The 19786-nt window shown below is 35.9% G+C and overlaps 7 protein-coding genes and 3 non-coding genes across 10 annotated transcripts; 6 read left to right on the top strand and 4 right to left on the bottom strand.

Annotated features, from left to right (window-relative positions):
* The first annotated feature begins 117 nt into the window (after positions 1-117).
* Positions 118-190, top strand: NDAI0Ctrna3K. Its single transcript has one exon. It is a non-coding gene; the product is annotated as a tRNA-Lys (tRNA).
* A 1553-nt stretch (positions 191-1743) lies between these two features.
* On the bottom strand, positions 1744-6126 carry RPO31 (DNA-directed RNA polymerase III core subunit RPO31; the record flags this gene model as incomplete). Its single annotated transcript, XM_003669018.1, has 1 exon — positions 1744-6126. The coding sequence occupies one exon, from the start codon at positions 6124-6126 to the stop codon at positions 1744-1746; it is 4383 nt and encodes a 1460-aa protein (XP_003669066.1).
* Positions 6127-6999: 873 nt separating this feature from the next.
* Positions 7000-8754, top strand: RTC5 (Rtc5p; the record flags this gene model as incomplete). The annotated part of the gene is made up of 1 exon (XM_003669017.1): positions 7000-8754. The coding sequence occupies one exon, from the start codon at positions 7000-7002 to the stop codon at positions 8752-8754; it is 1755 nt and encodes a 584-aa protein (XP_003669065.1).
* Positions 8755-9651: 897 nt separating this feature from the next.
* NDAI0C01600 (uncharacterized protein) lies at positions 9652-10593 on the top strand (the record flags this gene model as incomplete). Its single annotated transcript, XM_003669016.1, has 1 exon — positions 9652-10593. The coding sequence occupies one exon, from the start codon at positions 9652-9654 to the stop codon at positions 10591-10593; it is 942 nt and encodes a 313-aa protein (XP_003669064.1).
* A 548-nt stretch (positions 10594-11141) lies between these two features.
* On the top strand, positions 11142-12554 carry LEO1 (Paf1-complex subunit LEO1; the record flags this gene model as incomplete). The annotated part of the gene is made up of 1 exon (XM_003669015.1): positions 11142-12554. The coding sequence occupies one exon, from the start codon at positions 11142-11144 to the stop codon at positions 12552-12554; it is 1413 nt and encodes a 470-aa protein (XP_003669063.1).
* Positions 12555-12914: 360 nt separating this feature from the next.
* PFY1 (profilin) lies at positions 12915-13422 on the top strand (the record flags this gene model as incomplete). The annotated part of the gene is made up of 2 exons (XM_003669014.1): positions 12915-12927; positions 13055-13422. The coding sequence occupies 2 exons, from the start codon at positions 12915-12917 to the stop codon at positions 13420-13422; spliced, it is 381 nt and encodes a 126-aa protein (XP_003669062.1).
* Positions 13423-13831: 409 nt separating this feature from the next.
* On the bottom strand, positions 13832-13932 carry NDAI0Ctrna4S. Its single transcript is given in 2 exon segments — positions 13832-13877; positions 13895-13932. It is a non-coding gene; the product is annotated as a tRNA-Ser (tRNA).
* Positions 13933-14557: 625 nt separating this feature from the next.
* NDAI0C01570 (uncharacterized protein) lies at positions 14558-18301 on the bottom strand (the record flags this gene model as incomplete). Its single annotated transcript, XM_003669013.1, has 1 exon — positions 14558-18301. The coding sequence occupies one exon, from the start codon at positions 18299-18301 to the stop codon at positions 14558-14560; it is 3744 nt and encodes a 1247-aa protein (XP_003669061.1).
* On the bottom strand, positions 18225-19187 carry NDAI0C01560 (uncharacterized protein; the record flags this gene model as incomplete). Its single annotated transcript, XM_003669012.1, has 1 exon — positions 18225-19187. One exon carries the CDS (start codon positions 19185-19187, stop codon positions 18225-18227), a length of 963 nt encoding a protein of 320 aa, XP_003669060.1.
* A 495-nt stretch (positions 19188-19682) lies between these two features.
* NDAI0Ctrna3Q lies at positions 19683-19754 on the top strand. Its single transcript has one exon. It is a non-coding gene; the product is annotated as a tRNA-Gln (tRNA).
* The last annotated feature ends 32 nt before the right edge of the window (positions 19755-19786 follow it).

The raw sequence follows: 19786 nt of genomic DNA, 5'->3' as shown, positions 1-19786 counted from the left end.
TAGTAGTTCTTGTATCGGTAAGCCAAAACCTGCAATTTTCGAATTGTCTTATTATCGTCACCCGGTATTGAAAACCAGATGTGAAATTCATTATAGTCTATAAAAAAACAGAAATAGGCCTTGTTGGCGCAATCGGTAGCGCGTGTGACTCTTAATCACAAGGTTAGGGGTTCGAGCCCCCTACAGGGCTTAATTTTTTGGATCACGAATAAACTCATATACTAAAATATGAATTACACAGTGGCACTAAGATCCTAAAATAATATATCTATTTTTTGATTATACATATATATATATATATATATAATCAGCATTGACTTCAATGCTGAACCTAATATGTTTGGATGGCTATTGATAAATGGCATTTCTAATATGAAAGCTGTTTATAAAAAAGAAGGAAAAGAGCGGTCGCTTTCTGGTGAAACATGTAATTTATTGATATATACTACAGGGGACCAAGTTAATTAATTTTTTGAACCCAAGTCGCCAATTGGAATAGTATTAGACATTCCGGTAGGACTTAGTGTTATAACGGTGTCTTCCAGGTTGTTTACATTTGGGTTTCTACTGTCATTAGCTTTATGACCTGAACGACCACAAGTGAAACAAACAATTGATGATGTATTGCAATGGTGATTGCCATTGGTATTGTCTCTAAGTATATCACTAACTAAACCAAAAAATCTTGGATTTAAGATAAAATCTGTGAACATAATGGACCTATCTTCTCCGATGACGATAGCTTCTTAGACGTTTTGTGGGTCCGAGAAGGCACAGCTTAGTGCAATCCTAATTGTAAGGGCAATAAGAAGCGAGCTAGTTTCCACGATGAGTCTTTGAAGTCAGCTGGGATTGACGTATTTTTCCTGTAAGTTCTAATACTCTTTGGTGGTAGCATCAATAAGGGGAAATTAGTAGCAATCTCATTATTCTTATCTAATTGATCCATTGTATCCAAAGTAATCTAAAATTCTCCATAAGAGTTGAAGCTCGTATTCCTCAACCAGTTGGCTGCGTTACCCTCGAAATAATTGTAAAGAGGTAATATTCAAAATATTATATTAATTAATAATTATCAATATATATAAAACAGCCATAAATTGTCTGTCTGAAACTTCAAACAATTCCTTGTTATCTTGCATAGCAGCTTTCCAAATAAATTACCCATCTGGATCACCCTGTTGTGAACCAGATGTTTTGACAACCTTTAAAAAGTTGGACATGTTGCTTTGTCTCTCCTTGCTTCGAGAGTAGGCTCGATAGTTTGGTTCCTTGCAATATAAGTTGTAACGGGGCTCTTCTTGCTGTGAATCGAACTGTGACAGGTACTAATTCTGTCTTCGTGAACACACCAGCCCCTGTTTCTTCTAGTGCAAGGCCCAACCATCATGTGCTGTGTAACAATTGTCAACTCCCTTTTTAAGAATATATCACGGTTTCCGCATATAGGATTGGCAATCTATAGTCAATTTAACGAAAGCAGTCGGCTTTATCGCAGTGCAACCTGTAATGAAACCGACATGTTCACCTTCAGCTCTAGCACATACCCAGTCATATCTTGTTCTAACATGGCCAAGTTTTAAAAGAGCAAAACATCTTTTAACATTTATATTTTTTCACCTATACAAGGTGAACAGGTTAACAATTAAGATATAATATCTGATAAAGTTACAATTTTAGTTTTCTCATTAATGTACAGTTTTCTCTATATCAATAAATATATATATATATAAATTCCCTAGATCAGTTCATTTTGATAGATCTTGAACTTGTCAAGTTTTCAAATAATGTTGGCTTTGGTTTCAAGGATTCCTTGGCGATCTCGGTTCCCTTGACAACTTTGAAAGAACCGGTACCAATAGACATTGTTTGACCCAAAATAATACATTCTGAAACACCTTCAACGGCATCTTTCTTCATATAGAACGCAGCATCAAATAAATGATCTGTGGTCTTTTCAAAAGATGCCAATTGAAGAACAGAGTCTCTCATTTTACTTAAACCAAATCTTGTAATACCTAAAACCTCTCCCTTGTAAGTCATAACATCACCTAATAATTGAATATGACGTGGATCAACACTCATACCGTGATTACTCATAGTATAATCGATTTCTCCGACAATACTTGATCTAGCTGCTTCAATACCCAGCACAGTGTTCACTTCAAGAATATGATTGGTAGTTGTCTTCATACCAATAACACCATCTGTACACATCACATCCCTCAGACCGTACCCTTCAACCAATAATTCTCTCTTACCATCGTCACGGATATTAATAACGGCTCTAGCAATTTCAGGAAGACCTTTAACAACAATACTAGGCAATGCACGACGAAGATGTTGCATCCTGTAAAATACTGCATTCTCTGTCGGTTCCTTTGCAGCGGTTGATATAGATTTAGCCTTGTAACCTTCTGGGAAGACGTTAATCGCAATCTTGTCTTTTCCTATAATGTTAACATCTGAAGTCAGTATTTTCAATTTTGGCGCTCTTGTTAATGCTACGGCGATATCTTCAATCGTAAGCTCTAATTGTAATTTTTCGATGGTATTCAAATCTATACGGACTTGGATAAATGATAAATTATCTTTGTAAACATCTTGAATATAGTAGGCAACATCGGATAACAATGTCTTTTCAATTCTACCTTTGACAACTCTAGCAGCTCTTTCATCATTTTCATTAACTAAGACAGCGTTAATAATTGGAGTAGAAATAACTTTAGAGGCATTAATAATTTCCTTAATACGAGGCACACCTAACGTAACATTCATAGAAGCAACACCAGCAAAATGGAAAGTCTTCAATGTCATTTGTGTACCAGGTTCACCAATAGATTGCGCACCAATGGCCCCAACAGCGGTACCTGGTTCGACTCTTGCCTTACGGTACTTGTATAATGCAATCTCAAGGAATTTCTTGACTAAGTCTTCAGTGATTTTATAAAGTTGATCGACAGAATATCTTATTGTTTCAGGAACCTGTTCATCTGGGTTCATTTTTTTCAGTTCTTCAGCTGGTTCATCAACCATTGGTAACATACCTCTAGATTTTCTAACGGAACCTAACACTTTCGCCTTTTCATCCATATAATCTCTTAATGATTTATAAAAATCTCTTTCGGCATCGAATTGATCAACATATTCAGCCTTTGTAGAATCCTCATTTGGCACAATTTCACCTAAGTTATCATATCGTATTAATCTATCTTCGAGAGGTTTCAAAATAGCATTTGTTGTTTCCATGATTTGATATGGTAATAGACCATGCTGGTCAGGACTGAATGTGATATTAGTAGCATGATCCCATGATCTATTGAAATTAACTGGTTTTGCATTACCTTCCATTTCCATAGGATCCAAACCATCACCACCATAAGTAAATTGGACAATACCATTTGAAGAGGTTCTTACTGTATTATCATATTGGCAAGATAAATCTTCAAGAGATTTCATTAACCTACGTGACATATAACCCGTTTCAGCTGTTTTAACGGCAGTATCGACTAACCCTTCACGACCTGAAATAGCATGAAATAAAAATTCTGGAGGTGTTAAGCCGGAGAAGAAAGAATTTCTAACGAACCCCTTGGATTGTGGAGTTTTAGAATTCTTTTGGAAATGAGGTAATGAACGATCTTGGAACCCATCAGGAACACGATTACCAGAAATAATCTGCTGACCAACAACAGCCACCATTTGAGAAACATTTAAAGTAGAACCTTTAGAACCACAAGTTGCCATAATCAAAGGTGCATTCAAATTATCCAGTTCGTTAATACAAACGTCCCCCACTTCTTCTCTAACTTTGGATAATAGACCACCAATTTTTGCTTCCAATGTTTGTTCTTCGTTACAACCTGGTTGGGTTTCTAATTTACCTTTATTAAATTGATCGATTAATTCGTCACACTTGGCGTAAGCGATTTCAACTAATTCTTCCTTCTTTTGTTTCAAATCATCTGCTGGAGTAACATCACTAATACCGATTGAAAACCCTCTATTACCTAGGAATCTCGCACAAAGTTTAGCCATTCTATTCATGGCGGTAGCTGCTTCTTGAGGTCCATAATCTCTTAAAATTGTATAAAAGACCGAATGCTTTTTACCATCACCTAAAACTGATTTATCCATGACACCACTTAAAATTTGGGAGCCTCTGATAATAACGTACCCATCATTTCTTGACATTTCATTAGGATAAGCTTTCGTCTTTGGAGGAATATATACTTTGTTTTTAGCATCCAAATTGATGACAACGGGAGAGTCTTTATTTGGTTTAATTAATAAGGAGAAAAGTTGTTTACCAGTCCATAAATAATGTGGCTTCATGATTGCTGGTGGAGGAATATCAAACTGTAAATTTGCGTCACACATCATAGACAATAATTGTGTCAAAGTGGCCCTATCAAAGAAAGAATCCTTATGTGAAATTAAATAAGAACCTGTGATGAAATCTTGTGTAGCTGCAATAATTGGTTCACCTGATTTTGGAGTTAACAAATTATTTTTAACTCCCATTAAATTAATGGCTTCAGCTCTTGCTTCTTCAGTCTGTGGGACATGTAAATTCATTTCATCCCCATCAAAATCTGCATTATATGGGGTACAGACACATTCATTTAATCTAAATGTTCTCCATGGACGAATCTTGGCATAATGCGATAAGATAGATAATCTATGTAAGGATGGTTGACGGTTAAATAAGACTACGTCACCATCTTCTAGATGTCTTTCGACGACATCTCCAAATTGTAAATTTTTGGCCAATTTAACACGATCACCATAACGTAAATTTCTTCTTGCATCTTCATTATTTTTCAATAGATAGTTGGCACCTGGATGAACGTTTGGACCATTTATAATCAATTGTTGTAATTTTTGTCTATTATAGCGTGTAACCTTTTCTGGGAATGTTAAGACTTTCGCCACACGATCTGGGACAGCCACTTCATCGATGGAAAGATTGGGGTCTGGGGAAATTACTGTTCTACCTGAGAAATCGACACGCTTACCTGATAAATTACCTCTAAATCTCCCTTGTTTACCTTTTAAACGTTGACAGAACCCACGAATAGGTTTTACTTTACCACCACCACTAGATGCACCTGGTAACATGGCTGGGTTCACTGAATCTGAATTGATATACATGGCGACTGTTAATTGCAAATAATCCCAATGTTCCATCATATTATTAATGGAAATACCCTTTTCCAGACCAGCTTTGATTAAGGATGAAGTCCAGACGATTTCTGTCAACTTAACCGTCAAATCATCTTCGTTAGATGCTGGTGAATCTTGCATCATGACGGATGGTCTAATACAAACTGGTGGAGCAGGTAAATATCTCCATATATAAGTTTCTGGTCTACCTGATTTCACTGTCGAGTTTACACCTAATAATTCGCAGTCTTCTGGTTTGATTTGTTTGAAAAGATTTAAAGTCTTTAATGGATTCAAATCATCTGAACAACGTTTGACGAATCTTTCTAGTTCTGGATGATGAGATAAGACTTCTTTCCAATCACCAACCCATTTATCCTTTTCTGGAGCTGATTTCTTACCAACCCAACGGAAGTTATCATGTATAATTTTCAACGAGGCACTACCTGCCCCAGCTGCAGCTTTTTTAACAACACCATTTAATGCACCACATTGTAAACATCTTCTTTGTTTTTTACATTGATCCAAAACTTTTTTCAATATCCCCATTCTTCTTAAATTATCCACACCTGGACGACGTAACTCGTTCAAAAATTGTCTTCTATCCTTATCACTCAACAAGATAGCAGAACAAGTCTTACAGATCCCTTGTAATATTTGAATTGTAGCTTTGAAATACCCGACATGGAACACAGGCAAAGCCAATTTAATATGCCCGAAATGACCATGACATGAAGCCAAGTTCCCATGACAAGTCTCACATTCAAGACTAGATGATGAAACCCCCATTCTTTTATCTAGGGCACCACCAGTCTTAGGTTCTCTACCTTTCTCAAGATCAAACAAGTCACGGGATGATATTTCCACTTCTGATTGAGCAACTATATCAGCTGCACTTAAGGCACTGAATTCCAATCCACTGATCCTTTTGGGATTCTCACTGACAACTACCTCTTTCATTGTTGATCTGTCGTATCTTTTTCTTACCTGTAGAACTTACCTTGGAAAACACAAAGTAGTTGTATTCTGTAAAATTGTTATCTGATATGGAAGGGGTTGGTTGCACTAATGTGCTAGAATATTTCAACGAGCTGAAGATGAGATCAATGGTGTTCTTTCTTGATTCAAAGATTCCACTTACAGATCATAAATATCAAATCTTTGAGCAAAAAAAAATGATATGTGATGTGATGAGCTTTACACAATTTTTTTGATGATGCGCGTCGTTTTCCATGATAAATTTTTACAAGGAGAATATGTTAATATGAAAGTATATATAAAACAGATAGTATTGCCCCTTTGGCAACTGTGACGAGCATTGTTGTTGTTCATGTATTTTCTATCGTTAGTTTATTCTGATTAGATTCACAACTTTGAATCAGTTCAAGTATTTATTTTAGCTTTCTCCTCTGGGAGCTGTCTTTAATTCTCTATCTTCTTGTTATAAAAGTATAAAGCTGCACTACACAAATTATCGGTAACTATTGTTTTATGTATTGGAACTTGAAGAATACATACAAGTTGTGCATCTCCCAACAAATCCATCTTTCTGATGATCTCTCAGTGTCTGTGTGACATCCCAGAGAGCCGACGTTATTTGTTATCTTAGTACGGCGCACCTTTATAAGCAACAAGAACGGCGATGGTACATACATATAAAGATTACAGTATTTATGCAACCAACATACAATTGAAACCCTTTGGCAAGAGGAGCTATGTTTATGTTGAGCTGTTGTACATATTCAATCTAGGAAGAAAGCTAACTAGTAAGTGAGGGACTGAATTACCTGACTTCTACTTCACAAATAGTATATATATAGCCTTCTTTCAATAATGGGGCAACATATCTCGTCTGCTGAGAAACCTAATACAAAAACTCATAATGAGAAGGAAATACAGTTCGGTAATGCACTAGAAGTACAAAAGTATTTCCAAAAGAGGACCATCGGCCACTTCACTCCATTGGAATTGATCTCTTACAAGAATAAATTGAATCATGATCATTTAGATGATATGATTACTAAAGAAGAGATAATCCAATTATTACACTTACCGGATGATAATGTAATACTTTCCAATATGATATTTAATATGGTTCATTCCCTTTGTAATTTCCCTTTCTTAGGTGAACGGATTTGGGATATAACAGCCGGTAATCTTTTGACGTGTATCATCTTATTAGACAACGATAGATGCCAACGATTCATTGGATCCAAATCTTACGATCAAATTAAATTACTTTTCATACTATTATGTTTATCCACTAATAATAGTAGTGGTAAACCATTATCTGCAAGTAATTCAAAACTAAGGGAAAAATCAGAGAATATTTCAACAACTTCTATTTATAGTCAAGAAATAGGGTATAACTTGACAGATATACTTCAGAGTTATAATGGAATATCAATTGATGATTTATCTGTACCAGCCCTATCGTTATCAGAGTGTTTCACATGGACTCTAATCATGTCAATTAAATGTCCCACAGCGAACTGTAAGATTTTACCCAACGAAACAATTTATAACAGTTGGAACGAATACCAGAAAGCATCTTTAAATATACTCCGATCTATGGATTCATCAATTGTATCGAACCTGGATGATTACCGTATAAGTTTCACTCAATTTGAAAATGTATTTACTTCAGTAGTACCAAATTTTACTCATCCATTGGAAAATATAATGAACCATTTACTCTACATGGACAAGGATTTAATTAACCATCCTGTGATGGAAATCCCCAAATCAAAATTAATGTCTGAATCATTATTGGCCCAATTATCTACTACATTACCTAAGGAATTATTCATATCAAAATTACAAAAATTATATATAGGAAGGCAAAGTGGGTTTTCCATGAGATCATTACAATCTAAATGTTTTAAATGGTTAGCTCCTACAATCTTGCTAGTTAGCGGGTTAATTATACCAAATGATGAGGAATACAATAATCCAAGGTTTAAAAGGTTTCTTCAAGAGTTCCCTAAATTAAATGATAATGAACAATCATTAGAACCATGCCATTCATATAAGAAAAAAATATCATTTGCTGTTTATATTGATGAACCATGGAGAGTCACCAATAAGGAATTTTTCGGTGATTTGAATTCAAGGATCATTGAGTTGTCACCAAGACAAGATATTTTCAAATCATTGAAATCTCATGAACTGATATATTTTAATACTATTGGTTGTGGGATAGGAATTGGAGATAAACAGCCGCATGTATCCAACGGTGCTAATAGCAGGAAATACCAACCAGGAAATGTCTCATTAACTTTGGAGAGTACTTTGGAATTTGCTGTATTTAGACACGTTGGACATGGAGGTGCATTTTCTCCAAGTGAATTATTAACCAAACGCGGAACCGAAGAAGAATCATTTGAAATCAAGTTTATTATACAAGATGTAGAAGTTTGGGGCTGTGGAGGTGAGAAGGAATTAGAAGAACAAATGAAACAATTAGCATGGGAAGAAGCAGAAGCGAAGAGAAGACAACAAGTAAATTTGAAAAGTATAAGTGAAGATCGTGCATTATTGGAAATGGTTGGTCTTGTTGGCCAACATCAAAGCGGTGGTTCCATGTGAGTTGTTACAGCTGATTGATTATTTATTTATATACTGTTATGCTCTATTTCAAAAAATACGAATACCAATTTATTTACATATACTTGTCTTTATAATGTTGCATTGCTGATTGCATTGTGGGTGCCCCGATAATGCGCTTAAAACTAACATCTCTTGAGGAACTGTCTGTCAAAACACTTAGTAAGAGACAACATAGGAAAGTTTATTAGTATAGGTACAACAAAAAGTTCCTGACCAAAGTTACTTTACTCCATTAATCGTTGGCTGGGAGTTTCGCCTCGAGGTTGTTAATTCAATCAATTGATAGTACATAGACAAGTGTTGTTATTCGGTTGACACATCTCCGGGGCCACAAGCAATGCATTTCCCAAATAGGTAATTAGACAGTTGAATTTAGGGAGTCTTGGCAATTCATTTAATTATTGTTTACACCGATCATCTCTGAACTATTCAACAACTGATACTACGTAACGTTAAATAAAGGAAATAATTGTGTATGTACGTATGGATTTGAGTTATTTTTCCCTTCTATCATTCCACTCAAAGATCGGTGATATAATCAAATTTACCTTTGGGGGTAGTTCTTACATTGGCCTTGAAGTTTCTACATACTACCCGTACGTATGGACTAATCTATGTTCTTGGCTTTTTATCCCATAACATTTCCTTTGACGTGAGGATACATTTCTTAATATTACGGTTCTTAGTATTTTATATCAGTTTATAGGAATATATAAGGACGTGTAGAGGTTATACGTAAAGGAATTGAATAAATTTGCTATCTATTCCTCTTTATATATGAATTAAATTTGCTTACTTAATTCCCAATACATTTTGAATTGGTAAAAGAGAAACCTCAACATCTTCAACAAAACATATATTTTAACTATAGTAATAATGGGGTCAACTTTGAAAAATTCTACTGCTACTTATAAGCTAAATACCGGTGCAACAATTCCAGCAGTTGGCTTAGGTACATGGCAAAGTACCAACGAAAATGAAGGTTATGAAGCTGTAATGAATGCTTTAAAAGCTGGTTATAGACATATCGATACTGCAGCAATCTATAAAAATGAAGATCAAGTTGGTAAAGCCATTAATGACTCTGGTATCCCACGTGAAGAAATCTTTGTCACTACTAAATTATGGGGGACTCAACATCGTGATCCAGAAACTGCCTTAAATCAATCTTTGGAAAGATTAGGCTTAGATTATGTTGACTTATATTTGATGCATTGGCCTGTGGCTTTCAAACCTGATTCCATTAAAGACGGTAACTATTCAACAATGCCAATGTTACCTAATGGTCAACGTGATCTTGATCTCACTACATGGAATTTTGTTAAGACATGGGAATTGATGCAAGAATTGCCAAAGACGGGGAAGACTAGAGCTGTTGGTGTTTCTAATTTCTCTATCAACAACTTGAAAGCTCTTTTAAGTTCTCCAGGTAATAAATTGGTTCCTGCTGCCAATCAAGTGGAAGCTCACCCATTGCTGCCTCAGGATGAATTACAAAAGTTTTGCAAAGAAAAGGGTATTATTTTGGAAGCTTATTCCCCATTAGGTAGCACTAATGCTCCAATTTTAACTGAACCGAAAATTATTGAAATTGCCAAGAAACATAACGTTCAACCTGCTCAAGTTGTTATCAGTTGGCATGTACAAAAAGGGCATGTTGTGTTACCTAAATCTGTCCATGAAGAAAGAATTAAAGCAAATTTCCAAACTTTTGAATTATCTAAGGATGAAATGGATAGTTTGAATAATCTTTCAAAGGAAAAAGGTGAAAGGAGAATTGTTCAACCTAATTGGGCACCATTTGTTCCATTTGTTTGAGCTTGTAAAGCTTCCAATTGGATTCTGTAATTTCCCACTTATAAAAATTTATAAACTCTATTTATTAATATATAGTTTATAAATAAAGAAGGTGGTTATTTGAAGCCAATTTATGAATGAATTTTGATGATTTATAATTGTGATTTGTTTTGCACAAAATAGATAAATTCGTAAATTTATATTAAGAACCAATTGTCTACAAAATTTCACCATTTCTGGACATATCTACTCCGATACCGTGGTAATTACTTCACTCGAGGATATGAAAATACCCTCTATTATGTCACTTCCAGTTTATTTAACCCAACATCAGTGTCGCCAAACGGGGGAACCTCTTCGCTAAGCAAACAAATTTTATAAAATTGAAAAATTGAAAACAAAGGAATTAAAAAGTGAGAAATGACCACTTACTTCAACAAAACATTACGTAAAACGGTCCTCAATACCCCAAATAATACATCAAGTTTTCAAATATTGCGTCTGATTTGCTAGAAATTCAAACTCAAAACTTTATACGATATCTCTCCAAAGATAATTCTGATACCTATATGTCTGAAGAAAGGAATGGATCACAACCTGCGGAAAGCAATACTGATATTGACGTGAAGACACCGTCTTTATCTGTTGAGGCTACAGGCGTTACTGAAAACATTGGTAACGATGATATTAATGTGGAAGACGAAAAAGTGGGAGAACCAGACGAGGAAAAGGAGGCCGAAAAGGAAGGAGAGGAAGGAGAGGAAGAAGAGGAAGAAGAAGAACAAGAAGGCATGGATGATTTATTTGGAGATGATGAAGATGAAGACAAAGAACAAAGAGGGTCTGATGATGAAGAAGAAGGATTTATTGTAGAGGAAGATGACGAAAGTGCTCAACGTAGACCTGAAGATATGGATGATGAAGAAGCAATGTACACTAGAAAGTTCTACGGTGATACTGACAAATATTCTGATAATGAAGAAGATGCACATGATTTTAAAGAGGCCAATGTTGAAATTATAAGACATATGGTACCTTACAAGACATCGTCTGATCAAGCTGACACAACTATTTATTATGCGAAAGTTCCACCATTCCTAACTATTGATCCTATACCTTTTGATCCCGTAAGTTTTGAAACTAAAGTTAAGGATAGATTGGCAGATTATTCATCACGAGAAGATCAATTGGGTGATAGATTAATTGATGAAAATACTATAAGATGGAGATACTCTCGTGATCAAAATCAAAGAGTTTTCAAAGAATCGAACGCTCAGATAGTTCAATGGTCTGATGGTTCCTTCTCATTAAAATTAGGAGATGAATATACAGATATTTTGGTCAATGATACAGATAATACCTTTTTGACTGTCTCACATGATCAACAAGAATTAATGCAATGTTATAATGGTGGTGAAATCACCAAGACAATGATGTTTATACCAACGTCTACGAACTCTAAAATTCATCAACAATTAAGTAAAGCAGTCACCAGAAGAAACCAAAGGCAAAATCTAGGGCCAGGTACCATGATTATAGAGAAGGACCCAGAATTAGAAAAGAAAGAATTAGAGAAGAAACAAGGGCAGATTCTAAGAGAAAGAAGAAAAAGACAATTGAAGGAAAGAGAAATCCAAGAATCTCCAGATACAACGTTTGATGTACGTGGTAGTGCGTCTTCGAAGAATCGTAGCCCAGCACCTTCGTCTTATAGAGGTTCTAGACAAGATGAATACGAAGAAGATGATTTCTTAGTAGATGACGACGAAGAGGAAGAATTTGTTGGTGATGAAGATGAAGAGGAAGAGGAGGAGGAAGAAGAGGAGGAGGAAGATGAGGATGACAGAAAAGCAAAGCGATTGAAAGAAATAAAGAAAGGTGGGGCCCAAGAATATGCTGATCGTGAAGAAAGTGATATGGAAGAAGGATCGTCAAAGAGGAGGAAAGTTGCTGTACTGAGCGACGATGAAGAAGATGAATAGATTAATCGTAAAGAAAAGAAAATAACATAAAATAATGAACGACATTGTATTTATAATTCTATAATATATGAAACAAAACTGAAACATATTAATAAGTGGACTATATGACCAAACCTCAGCTATCCATCTAGTAACGTATAAAATTATTAATCATTAATGTTGTATAAAGGTTACCCGCATTTACATGTAATTACGTATCATGAAATCGTACGAACCGAAAGTATAGTTTATAGAACTTAATACTAACTAAATTTAAGCAGTTCCACTCCTTTCACAACAAAGCCTTCTTGTTTCGGTCTGATTTAGAGGATAAATTACTAAAGAACTCCAATTAAATCTACCATTATAAAATAAATAATAATGTCTTGGCAAGGTATGTGCAAACTCAATCATCTTTGAGCGATACGTTATCTAGAATAATTCCTGCATTTGTGAAAGCTTCTCTAATACTAACAATTTATTTAATTGAGATATATATTTGTCTCTTCAACTGAAACTAGCGTACACTGATAACTTACTAGCTACTGGTAAAGTTGACAAAGCAGTTATTTACTCAAGAGCAGGTGATTCTGTATGGGCCACTTCAGGTGGATTCCAATTACAAGCTAATGAAATCTCTGAGATATGCCAAGGTTTTGACAATCCAGCCGGTTTACAAAGTAATGGGTTGCACATTCAAGGTCAAAAATTTATGTTATTGAGAGCTGATGATAGAAGTATCTACGGTAGACACGATGCTGAAGGTGTTGTTTGTGTTAGAACAAAACAAACAGTTTTGGTTGCTCATTATCCACCAACTGTTCAAGCTGGTGAAGCTACAAAGATCGTTGAACAATTGGCTGACTATTTAATCAGTGTTCAATATTAAGGAGCTCATGAGCGCATTTTCGAATGATTGCATTTCCTTTTCTTCAATTCTCACTCCTCGAGGCACCATACCCTTGCTCACTTTTGGGCTAGAAGACGTGCCAAATCATTTCCTAAATACCTATTACAAACAAAATCGTTAGAAACGTATATATATTATGGATAGATATATTATATATTTTATTTCTAATAGTATGTTTGTATACTTTCCCCAATACCTCGTGTTTTTGTTAAAAAGATTCTCAAATAAAAGGAGCGTATGAATTCCCTACAAAACTTATTCATGGAAAAAAATACTCACTGATCAGAAGATACATGCGTCAAGGTTAGCTGATCTATTTTAGAAGTGCTACAGCAACTGATGGTGTTATTAATAAAGTTAAAGTCTGCAGTGAATTGAAAAAAATAATCGTCACAGACAGGATTCGAACCTGCGCAGGTAAAACCCAATGCCTAATTGCTGTTTCTTTGAAATAGCAGGGCATCGCCTTAACCACTCGGCCACTGGGACAACTTCAAAACATTGTAGTAAAAGCGTTGGGGACATCGTCAGACATGACTACGTCCTCAGACAAATTGTTGTGAACATCTTGATTGTTGTTCATTTTGTTGTTGTTGTTGAAAGGTTTGAATGTGTTTTTTAAAGTACTTAATTACTTAGTTACTTCGTTGTTCGTTTGTTACTTAGTTCTATGTCATTACATAAACTACATATGCAGGGTATACGATATCCTTGCCTCTTATATATATCCCTTAGAAGGATCTTGGATCTCTCAAGACTTTGACTCAACCCCTTGTTTCAGAAAGTATCTAATACCGTTGACGCTAGTTGTTACACTCTCCCAGAGCTCGTACACACCCTGCAGGATTACGCTATCTAATAGGATAACCCCATACTGAAGATCTCGATTCAACTCCTTGTTAGTCTAACTAAACACAGGCTATCGAATCCTCTTTCGATCTGACGACTATACCATCCGCGACCTCAACCACGGATATCTCATATCTGTGACCTCGTCTACGGATACCTAGTATCCGTGACCTCGCCGACGGGTAGTAAAGTCCGAATCTTCAAAGTTCACTTCACTACATCCTCCTCCCCCAAACCTTGAGGCACCCGACTCGAGCCTATTCCGTCAGGTTTTTCCTCTTCGGTACTCAAGTTGGTTGAAGTTTCTTAACAATGAGTCTAATCTCGGTTTTGATAAGTTCCTTAATTCTTCTTCTGGATATTCCACAGTCAATCTAGGGTCCACATCTTTCATCTTACAATAATATATCTTGCCATTCAGACTATACCCAATAATGGATGTAATCTCTTCTAATCGTTGTAACCTTTCTATCTTTGCTCTTGGTTTCCACTTTGGATACATATTCGTTCTTTCCACATAAGGTTTTAACCATGTCACATTTATCATCCTATGTAACTTTCTCATTGATGGTAAATCTAATTCGCAGCAATTTGTACCTACACCTACTACTTGAAAGGGACCTAAGTAGATTGCTTGGATCTTTCTATATTGGCCACCTGTAAAATATGCATCACGGTGTAACAAAACATAATCACCTATCTTATAGTTAACTGGAGTTCTGTTCTTGTTTGCATCATATTCTTGACGTAATTGATTTTCTTCTAATTGATCTTTGATTCTTAAAGTCAAAGCATCGATATCTCTTGCATATTCAGCCGAAGTCAAATGTCTTGCATTAATAATGTAATCTCTATTCATTCGTGGTTCATTCGGTTTATATCCTAAATCTGCTTCAAATGGTGACATACACAAAACTCTTTGGTATGTACTATTATACACATACTCAACGTGTGGTAATAGCTTATCCCAACAGGATTGATCATTTGAACAATACATTCTCAATAATTGATTTAGGGTTCTATTCACTCTTTCTGTTTGACCATCTGTCTGCGGATGATTACTAGTTGACATCAACAGTTTTATACCTAACCTATCTGTCAATTCTCTATAAGCATTTGATGTAAATCTAATATCTCTATCACTCACGATTGTTCTCGGGAATCCATGCAGTGAAAACACAAATCTGAATAAAGCATCGAACACGCCGGTAGAACCGTTAACTTTCTTACAGGCAACGAAGTGGGCTCGTTTAGTAAAACGATCAATGACTACCATTATCATATCCCACCCCGCCAAAGTAGTTGGTATACCAGTGAGGAAGTCCATTGAAATATCAAGCCAACGACCAGATGGTACAGATAAAGGTTTATGCAATCCTTGTGATCTCGGACGATGAGCTTTCATTACCTGACACTGTATACAACTTTTAACATAATCTTGGACAGTTTTGTAACAATTGGGCCAAAAATAGATTTCTGAAATCTTTTTAAAGGTGTCATGTTCACCAAAATGACCGCCAAACCATTTATGATCATGGTACGTCTCCATAACCAAAGGTCTACGAATATGTGGAACACATATTCTATCTTCGTAATATAATACATCATTGGTCCATTTAAAATGCTTCAAATATTCAGGTGTTCTTTCAAATTTCTTTAGATATCGTGTAAATTCATTAACTTGTTCTGTAGGTATCTCATGATCAAACTTGTCATCTAATGACTTCAACACAGCTGCACCCCATGGATCTGTTCTCCAGTCAGTGGTCCAGGACTCTGGGTCTAGGGTATGTAATGTGTCTGCTGTGGCAACTGTTAAGATCTCTTTGTTATCATTAACAGGTTCATTGGAAACTTCTTTGTTTTCTAATTTTGCTCTGGAAATAGCATCAGCTACAACATTTTTCGGGCCGGGCAGGTACGCAAGTGAAAAATCGAATTCTGATAAAGTATCTAACCAACGTTGAACTCTTCTCGCTGGTTCTTTTTGATTCTGGATTGACAATAAACTAATATGGTCCGTTCTAAGCACAAAATGCTTACCATGTAGCATATATTTGAAATGTTCTAAACCTTCAATTATAGCCATCAATTCTAGCTCTCCCGGTGGGTATCTTCTTTGCGTTTCATTTAACGACTTCGAATAATAACTAACAACTCCGAGAACTTTATTATCCGCAACTTCTTCTAGGACAGCACCAAGTCCATCCATAGACGCATCAGTCGTTAACCTATATTCAGCATCTCTCTTAAATGGGACTAGCAACGGTTCAGACATTAAATCGCGTTTCAACGTGGCAAAAGCATCATCTTGCAGATCTCCCCACGGAACATTTCTAGAAATGAAATCAACGAGAGGTCTAACCTTCCTCGAACAATCTTTAATAAATTTCCGATAATAATTTATCATTCCTACGAACCTTTGCGCTTCTTTAATCGTCTTTGGAACAGGGAACCGATTAATTGCTTCACATTTCTCTTGTACTGGCTTAATCTTATTTCTACCAATAATATACCCCAAAAATTGAACTTCACTTTGAGCAAAATGACATTTCTTCTTTTTCGCTATCAACTTCTCTTGGTCTAACCTGGATAGCACCACGTCGATGTGTTTCCAATGTGATTCTAAATCATTCGAAAATATCAATATATCATCTAAGTAGACATTAACAAATTCTAAATCTCTAAACAGATCTGCCATATATCTAGCAAAAGTACTAGGAGCGTTTACCAAACCAAACGGCATCACTGTATATTCATATTTACCTGTAGGCGTAACAAAAGCAGTCTTATCCATATCTGTAGGGTTCATCGGGATTTGATGATAACCGGAGTGCAAATCCAATGTAGTGAAAACACTGGCACTTCCTACCTTACCTAGCAGTTCATCTACGTGAGGTAGTGGAAATGGGTCTTTAACCGTAACTTTATTCAACTCTCGATAATCCACACATAAACGATACGAACCATCATGTTTTGTTACAAGAACAATTGGAGAACTGTAACTAGATTTAGAAGGTACTATAAAACCCTTATCTAATAAGTCTTTGATAATCTCATCTACTTCTTTCTGTTTCTTAGGTGTTAACCTATATGGTGATCTTCTAGGAAGTCTACTTCCTTCTTTCAGTTCTATACTATGACTAACATGTTTATGATCTCTTTGACGTGGAGGTAGATCATTTCTAACAATACCTCTATATTTCACTTGCAATTCTTCAGGTATTGTATCGAACTTACTTTCATCTTTATTCGTAACCTCGGTTACTTCCACAATAATGACATCTGACGCATCTCTTTGTATGTCAATCCAGTTCTCATCAGTTTCAATATTACAAATGTCATCTATTGGGTCTTTGCCATATGTAACGTCTTCATAATTCATCCTACCAGGATCACTCACTGGCCTATTATTAAATTTAACATTGTCTATATTCTTATGTATCGATTCCATCAAGGAAGGGTGTCTTTTGACAAAAGGATAACCAATAAGAACATCATTTTTTATTATGTCAGTTACATATGCACAAATATCGAACTCTCTATTCTCTAATCTAAAATCTAATCTACATGCTGTATTACACGTTGTAATGGCGTCTGATACAAGTCCTTTTACTCTTCTAAAGGGTACTTGACTTGTCTTTAAGTCTAACTTAGTAACAACATCACTTCTAATAAAATGCGTTGGTGAACCAGTATCAATCAATGCTTCTAAAGTCCTTGACTTCGTTCCAATGTTCACAATACAGACGTCCTCAACAGGTGGATTAATTTTAGTGGTGGTAACACGTGGATCTTCCTTCTCATGCGATTCTAAATTGCATGTTAATAAAGGATCTTCTCTCGTATGCGATTCTAAATTGCATACTAACAAATCATCATTGGAGCTACACTCAGGAATGGCAACAGTAGCTTCAAGTTCTTCATTGGCTTTACATAGGCCTCGCATTGGGTTTCTTGCATTGTTTCTTATAATGACCATATTCATGACAGTTTCTACAAAGGTCATTCTCTTTGCAAATTCTATTCCAATCGACAGGTCCAGAGTTACTCTTATCTGACCTTCTTTTTGTACCACCGATGCGCTTTCGAGAATCGTTCGAGCTTCTCAATGCAGGTCTATAACCGTTATTATTGTTATTGTAATTATTATTATTTCTATTTCCCCTTCCATTATTATAACGCCTAGTACTGTTATAATAATTTCCTCTATTCATTTGGACATTCGAGACTAACAACGGATCTTCTCTTGGAATGTTAATACTCCTTCTAATGCTATTGATAGACGCTTCTAAAGTGGTCTCTCTGAGCATGCAATGCTCTAAACTTGGCCATGGTTTGTTAAGCATTAATTGGATACGCATATCCGGTTGACATTGCATAACATAAATGTTGCATAATAATTCATCAGAAGCAAAACCAGGTTTCAAACCAGAAACTAAAGACTTGAACTTCTGAGCATGTTCAGTAGCATTAGCACAATGACCTAAGTTCCATAATTCCGAGAAAGTCTCAAATGCATCAACTTCTTTAGTGAAATGATCAGTGAAGATTCGGACAAATTCTTCATAAGATAAAGCATAAAGATCTTGATCTTTTTCCGCTTGGTCAAACCAGATGAGTGCTTGATCAGTTAAGCATTCCACCAAAAAAGCAATTTTTCTTCTGTCTTCCCTCACTCCTTTCAATAGGAAATGGTTCTTGAGCTTACCTAAAAACAACTTAATGTTCCTGTTAGCTTCCGGTTGTCCATTGAACTGGAAGTCTTTGTTGTTAGGGACATTACCAGGGATCTCAGACACAGCGCTACCAGATGTAGTAAAAGCGTTGGGGACATCGTCAGACATGACTACGTCCTCAGACAAATTGTTGTGAACATCTTGATTGTTGTTCATTTTGTTGTTGTTGTTGAAAGGTTTGAATGTGTTTTTTAAAGTACTTAATTACTTAGTTACTTCGTTGTTCGTTTGTTACTTAGTTCTATGTCATTACATAAACTACATATGCAGGGTATACGATATCCTTGCCTCTTATATATATCCCTTAGAAGGATCTTGGATCTTCTCAAGACTTTGACTCAACCCCTTGTTTCAGAAAGTATCTAATACTTGACGCAGTTGTTACGACTCTCCCAGAGCTCGTACACACCCTGCAGGATTACGCTATCTAATAGGATAACCCCATACTGAAGATCTCGATTCAACTCCTTGTTAGTCTAACTAAACACAGGCTATGAATCCTCTTTGATCTGACGATATACCATCCGCGACCTCAACCACGGATATCTCATATCCGTGACCTCGTCTACGGATACCTAGTATCCGTGACCTCGCCGACGGGTAGTAAAGTCGAATCTTCAAAGTTCACTTCACTACAAAAATGTCTTCTGAGGTCCTATAGTGTAGTGGTTATCACTTTCGGTTTTGATCCGGACAACCCCGGTTCGAATCCGGGTAGGACCTTATTTTTTAGAAATTTTTGTTATTATTTCATG

This window comes from Naumovozyma dairenensis, chromosome 3 (assembly GCF_000227115.2).
Source record: "Naumovozyma dairenensis CBS 421 chromosome 3, complete genome".
Classification (NCBI taxonomy): Eukaryota; Fungi; Ascomycota; class Saccharomycetes; order Saccharomycetales; family Saccharomycetaceae; genus Naumovozyma; species Naumovozyma dairenensis.
Note: the sequence above shows the minus strand (reverse complement) of the source record. Positions and strands in the feature narration are given on the sequence as shown.